The sequence below is a fragment of the Nelumbo nucifera genome, chromosome 7 (assembly GCF_055504915.1).
Source record: "Nelumbo nucifera cultivar China Antique chromosome 7, China Antique-T2T, whole genome shotgun sequence".
NCBI classification, from domain to species: domain Eukaryota; kingdom Viridiplantae; phylum Streptophyta; class Magnoliopsida; order Proteales; family Nelumbonaceae; genus Nelumbo; species Nelumbo nucifera.
The window spans coordinates 12,992,891-13,000,470 of NC_142655.1; the positions used below are offsets into that span (position 1 = coordinate 12,992,891).

A 7,580-nucleotide genomic window follows, 5' to 3' on the forward strand; every position below is an offset into this window, starting at 1 on the left:
AAAAAATAAAAAACCAAAAGTATTGGGCCAACATCCAACCCACATGTGAAAATGCGGGCTGGGTCAGTCTGATTTGATTTGGACTTGTCCAAGTTGAAAGACTACTAATTTAACAAAATTTCAATGACAGAATTCATTGGTTGAGACATACATGGATTGGTTACACATACTGTAAAGGCCATTATTATAACAAAAAATGTTTTTGACTTCCATATATATCATGAATAAGATTACATGAAAATAGCTTCCATGAGACTTCGATCTATGACACTTTTAGGAGGTGGTTGCCAATATGCATCAAATAAGCAGTCTTACCAAAAGAACATATACAAACACCATCATATTATTATAAATATTTTATAATAAAATACAGTTATCATAATCATAATCATCATCATCCACTCTCATTCTCTCACAAACAAGTTTGTCATTTTAATCTTTCTAAGTGTTTTGACATTTATTAAGACTAGTAAATTTGTACGTGCTTTGCATGTGGCAATTTTAGATGGTGAAGATAGTAATATACATTCAAATTCTTTTAAATTTTGTATATATTTCTATATGTATAAAATAATTATATATTAGAGATGTTCCAAATGTTTTCTACAAATATTTTGTATTTTTTGTGTTCTATTTCTTTAATTTTTATTATTTAATTATGAAATCATGGCTTGACCCATTTGACCCAGATGGTTGACCTTACCCATCACCTAGACAAAAGGACAATTTCATTTTTTGGTTCAATTTAAAAAAAAAACGTGATCTATATTTTTAAAAGTGTTGGATATAGATCTAATAACATAATTTATTGGTGAGAAAATATCTTAAATATATCATTTAATGGGAGAGAATGGACGTTAGCACCTCAAATATATGACTTAATGAGAGGGATTTGAATGAGGTTAAAAATAATAGTTCAAATTACAATTTTTATCCTCACAATTAGCAAGAGACTAAATTCAAATTATATTTTTAACATTTTTTATATTTCCATGTGTATAAAAATAATCCTTATTTATGACACTTGTTTTTGTTTAATATGATGAATATACAATATTAGAGATGCGCCCAAATGATTTTTTTTTTTGCAAAATTTATGTATTTTTTTCATTTTTTCATTTCTATCATGTTTTTTAATTTTTATTATTTAATTATGATGTCAAATATTGACACATTTGACCTAAAAGTTGAACTGTTGACCTAGACCAAATAGGAAATCAATTTCATTTTTTTGTTGGTTTTAAAATTTGTATTTCATTTGGATTATCAATGAAAATAATTTTTGTTTATGACACTTTTTTCTTTAATATGATTAATATAAAATATTAGAGAAATTAACAATTTTATCTACATTTTTTATTTAGCTATGATATCATGGATTCACCCAATTGGCCCTAAAGGTTGAATTGGCTTACCCACCACTTAGATGGAAGAATGGTTTTGGTTTTTTTTTTTTTTGTTAATTTGAAAAAAGGTAACTTACTGAAACCTCCCCTAAAGTTTCTAACCGTTGCTGAAATCTCTCCAGAAGTTTGGTAATTTCAATCGCCTCCCTTAAATTTTCTAATATAGTTGCAAGTAGACCCCCTCTTAGAATCCTCTAACAAGAGGCACACAAATGTCCAAAATACCCATGTAGTTATTATTGAGTCTAATTTTTGCATAGCAAACAATACAAAATTTAAACAACAAAAAAAGTTTAAAATTGCAACTTTACCTTTGAGTGATTCATATGAAAGTAAAATTTATACAATAAATCAATTTTGGAAAATATTGGAAGGGTTTGGGGTAGTAATTGATATTAAGGGAAAACTTGGAAAATAAACATTTTAGTCAAAGTAACTACATGGTTATTTTGGACATTTACATGCCTCATGTTAGAGTATTATAAGAGGAAGATTATACTTGCAACTATGTTTAAGTTCAAGAGAGGTGATTGCAATTACCAAACTTTAGGGGAGGCTTTCAGCAATGGTTAGAAACTTCAGGGGACGTTTTAGCATTTTACCCTTTAAAAACATGGGTTTCTTATTGTTAAAAATTATTTTTGTATTTGATAAAGATCTAATTATTAGAATTATTAGATAAAAAATATCTTAAATACAAGATTTAATGGAGAGAATTTGAGTTAATACCTTAAATATAAGACATAATGAGAGTGAACTAAATAAGGTGAAAAATTATAAATGATATTACATTATTAGCTCTTAGAGTTAAAGAGGGACTAAATTAAAAAATAGGGGTAGTTTAGTAAAGTTCCACGCCCTCATTGGTACTTTTAATAGTATAAATAAATATACTATATGCACATATATGTATGTATGTATGTATGTATGTATGTATGTATGTATGTATGTATGTATGTATGTATGTATGTATGTATGTATGTATGTATGTATGTATGTATGTATGTATGTATGTATGTATGTATGAAATAAAAGTAAAATATACACGAAAAATTCTGACTTCATGTGGAAATTTTAAATTACAATAAAAATTATTATTTATTAAATTTTGTATTCTATTTCCATCATAAATAAAAATTAACAATTATTTTTATTTGACATGATGAATATATAACATATAACATTAGAAATGTTCCCAAATGTTTTAGACAAAATTCTATACTATTTCATTTTTTGTGTTTTATCTTTTTTTTTAATTATTTATTATTCAATTATGACACCATGAGTTAATTTGAAAAGTTGGATAATTGACCCACCATCTAGGTAGGAAAATAGCTTTGCTTTTAGATCAATTTTAAATTATATATTTCATCTACATTATATAAATAATTTTTACTTATTGCACTTAATCTTTGTTTGATATAATTAATATATTAGAGATGTGCACACATTTTTTATAATTTTATATTCTTTTCATTATTTGTACTTTTTTTACTTTTAGAGATTTATTATTTAACTATGACATCATCAGTTAATCCATTTGACCCAACTGACGATCCAAAAAGGAAAATAGTTTGGTTTTTCGATTTTCTCTAGTTTATTATTTTTGTGATTATTTTTATTTTCTATTTTTAAAATTTTATTATTTTGACTATGATGCCATTTCATTTCTAGGTTGGTTTTAGATTTGACATTCTATTTTCATCATTAATAAAAATACTTCTTATCTTTTATACTTATTTTGTTTAGTATAATGAATATAAAATATTAGAGATATGCCCAATTATTTTCATTTTTTCTATATTTTATATTCTATTTATTTTAATTTTTTATTATTAAATTATGGCATTGTTGATTAACTCATTTAACCCCGGCCAAATGGTTGAATTTCTTGCCCACCATCGAGAGGGAAGAAAATGGTTTTGTTTTCAAATTATTTTTCAAAATATTTATTTTTATACTATTAAAATTAATATTGTGGATTTAATTTATAGATTTTAATGATGAGAAAAATATATCTCGAATATAGAATTTAATGAGATAATATAATTTAGATATGAGATTTAATGAGAGAGAAGGGAATAGAAAAACAGTTTTATTTCCAATTGGTTTTAAATTTTATATTCCATTTCCATAATTAATAAAATTATTTCTTATTTATCATAATTATTATTGTTTAATATGTTGAATATATGATATTAAAAATGTTCCTAAATTTTTCTTTAATTTCTATATATATATATATATATATATTTTTTTTTTGAATTTTTTATTATTTAATTGTGGCAACATGAGTTGGCCCATTTGACCCAAAATGGTTTAATTTCTTACCACCACCTAGATAAAAACATTATTTTTTTCATATAGATTTTAAAAGTATAAGTTTTTGTTATTGAAATTATTAATTTATTATGTATGGATTTAACTAGTGGAATTTAGTGATGAGAATAAATAAAAATGATTTAAATATATGATTCAATGAGGGTGAATGGGAGTTAATACCTTAAATTTAGGATTGAATGAGGGAATTGAATGCATTGAATAATTGTATTCAATTTACATTTTTACCCTCACAATAAAGGGACCATATTTCAAAAAAGGGGATATTTTAGTCAAGAAAAATTCCGAAAATTTTAGAGGCTATTTGTACTTTTTATAGTAGTATAGATATTTGCTATACATTTTTCTAAGATATAATTTTAATATTGATTTTGTATTTATGTGATTTTGCTTGCAAGTTGAACTTGCATGACTGGACGGATCATACATAAATGGATACATTGGAGTTGTGTTTTCTATTTTGACCCTTTGACCCTATGCAATTAAACCTACAAAATTAAAATTAGGGTAAATTATAGATAGGTGCCCTATACTTTGGGGTAGTGATAGATAGGCACTTTGAACTTTCAATTGCAATACTTGAGTACCCTAAACTCTCAAAAATAGACACTTACAACCATCCGTTAGTATTTCGTCAATTAAACATTATATAATGTCAAAAATACCCTTCTCATGGATAACAAATAACATATTCAAATTTCCAATAGCAACATTTTTTGGTGATGATTTTACTCCGTAGAATGATCTAAAAAATACACAATAAGGGTATTTTTGATATTATGTAATGTTTAACTGGCAAAATATTAACGGATGGACCCAGGTGTATATTTTTGAGAGTTTCGGGTACTCAAGCATTGCAATTGAAAGTTCAAGGTACCTATCTATCACTACCCCCAAAGTATAAGCTACCTATATGTAATTTACCCTTAAAATTAACACAATTATAACAATGTTTTGAACCCACTGCTGACCTAACTCCTAATTGGTTGGACCAATTGAGCCAACATCTGGCTAGGATTCTAGGTAGAGATGGCAAATTGACTCATCCCTGTGGGGCTCTACCCCAATTGAGGTGGGGTTTTTTTTACCACAAATTGGGGTTCAGTGCGGGTTCAGGAAAAACCCAAAACTCTAGGGTTGGGGACGGGGCAATGGCGGTATTTGTCCACCCCACCCTGACTATATTATATAACATATATTATAATATTATATATTATATTATATTATACATAAAATAATTCTAGGTATATTTAAAAAAATTAATAAATATACAAGTAAAAATGACCAAAATAGGGCGAGGCAAAGTCGGGGAATTTGAATCCGGGGTCGGGTACGGGAAGGCAAAACCCGGCCCCGCCGTTGCCATTCTTAATTCCAGGTCTTGACTAGCCCCTAAACCGAGTATTCACAAAATAGTATAACTAAGTCAACAATCCAATAACCTGGTCTGTCAGTCAAACGGTTTAACTGTTTAATATGGCAACAATAATTTTCATTTATCACATTTTTTAATATAACAAATATATTATTATTATTATTATTGTTGTTGTTGTTATTAGAGACATATTTTTATTTTTACAATTTTTTATTTTTCTATATGTTAATTAATTTTTAGTATTTTTTAAAAAATTACAATTAACCCATTTCACCTAAACAGTTAAAAAACTGACCTGCCACACGGAGTCACAGGATAAAAGTAATTCCATTTCCGGGTGCTTTTCTATAACACCGACATAATCTTTTTCTTTTTATTTTAATTTAGTAATTTTAAATTGTTTACTATTACAATTTTCTCTTGATTCATGATAATTAAATTTTTTAATATTTATTTTATTGATACATAGTTTCTAAAATTAAAAGTAGCAGGAATTAGAATTCAAATATAACACCTGAAATTCTAATTTTCTTGCATCCAGTGACTTGCGTGTTAAACTTAGTAACTCTGTTTCTAAATCCTCTCAACTCCTATTCATAGTAGAAGTGTAGAACTAAGATCACAAATAAAATTACAGAACCCATCACCTCAAAACCATCCATTAATTCAGTCTGATTAATCTGTGTCCATTATGGTTTCTTGTTGTTCTTCTTCAGCAGAGAGAATTGATGTATCGAGTTTCGACGAATTCCAGATAGCAAAAGCCATGGCAGAACTTCTGGAGAGCTTGGAAAATGGCGGAGGTAAACTTAGTGCGACCTCAAGCTGGAGAAGCAGAAGCAGGCTTGAACGGAAACATCACCCCCAGCCAGGAGTCCCGTGGAAACTGGGTCCAGAAGAAGTGTTGTTTGCAGCGTTGAGTGCAAGAACGGTGGAGCTGGCGAGGCTGAGAGCAGGCCCAGGTGGGGACTACAGAGGAGCTTTAATGGCGGTGGAGTTGAAGATTGCGGTTGAGTTGGGGAAGCTTTTGGAGAAGACTTCCGACCCGATATTTGAAGGGCTGAGCAAGGTGGCGATTGAGGAGGCTGGGCTGGTTTGTGGAGTATGCCATGAAGAGATGGAGGTTGGAAGCCATGGGAGGATGATGGAGTGCAAGAACACGTTTCGTCTCCACTGCATTGTGAAGTGGCTTGAGCGGAAGATGACTTGTCCTCTCTGCAGATATAATATGCCCATCATCATTGATTAAGGGAGAGAGCAGAGATTCGAGTGTTTTTACTGTAAATCGATCACCATTTTCTGTTTTTCTTTCTTATTTGGTTTGCGTTTGTAGTTGTACATTGTAATCATCAACTGTGTATTTTTAATACATACATAAAAGTGAAAGAAACTCTGCTTTTAAATCAATTTGTCAATGCTCTTCACTGAAATCTCTCTCTCTCTCTCTCCAACTCAATGTGGTTCATTCAACAAGATCATTGCCTTGTTAATAAGCTTCTGGGTTTTGGGTTTGAGCCACTAAACGTTCTGTTGGTAGACTAGATATCGTTTCCTTGTCAAGATGGGAAACCATGAATGTCCTACCAGCATCAGCATGTATTATCTCCCATCATATATAGGGTTCTGAAAGGACCAGCAGGGCCATTCCTCAGAGCCTGATGGTCATGATGCATGAGAGGATAGCTGAAGTTGTTTCAACACAGCTTCTACATTCTTGAATGCAAAAAGAAAGAGGATTAATGTCATCAAAGTAGACTTAATTCAGAGGCTCATTTAGATTCTGGTACAACGCCGTTTGATCTTCTCAGTGCCTAACGGAGAGCCTCCGATTAGAGTGTATGACCTCGAATAATAATGGCTCCATAAATATCAAAAGCGACGATCTCAAAAGAAGGCCTTAATTCGGGCTGAGAGCAGTTTATAGAACGAGCATGAAGCAGCAATAATGACACTCTGGTTCTACTTCAAGTTGCAGATAAAGGCGAAGAAAGCTGAAGAGATCGAAAGGCAAGGATGTTGTAGACTGTAGAGTAATAAGTGAATTAAGAGTGTGCATCATCTGACCAATCGCAGAGCACAACTAGAAATTCTTCGACGACCAGAAGCGGTGATTTTGTTGAGACCTTTTGTTGATGAGTCATGGGTGTGCTGACGTGATGGGGTTGGTCAGTTTGCCACGGTGTATAGTTTACATAGGCATCTATCTCACAGGCGCCCTATATGCGCATCTCCAGCACTTATCATTGGAACAGATCTAGTCCTGTCCGGATTTGCTATTCACACTCACACCAAATGTTCCCAATAGGCATGCTCTGTGAAGACAGGAGCAGATCCCAATTCATTGGAACTTGGAAGATGCTTCCAATACAGGGTCGGGATGTGCTGTGATTGTGAGGCCCCCATGGGGTGTACTCTGTGGGGTGCACTGTGCACATGCCAATTCGGCATATAAGATGCAC

The 7,580-nt window shown here is 30.8% G+C and overlaps 1 protein-coding gene across 1 annotated transcript; it reads left to right on the top strand.

Moving 5' to 3' along the window:
• The first annotated feature begins 5,812 nt into the window (after positions 1-5,812).
• LOC104611364 (uncharacterized) lies at positions 5,813-6,370 on the top strand. Its single transcript, XM_010278384.1, has one exon. It carries the CDS (start codon positions 5,813-5,815, stop codon positions 6,368-6,370), a length of 558 nt encoding a protein of 185 aa, XP_010276686.1.
• The last annotated feature ends 1,210 nt before the right edge of the window (positions 6,371-7,580 follow it).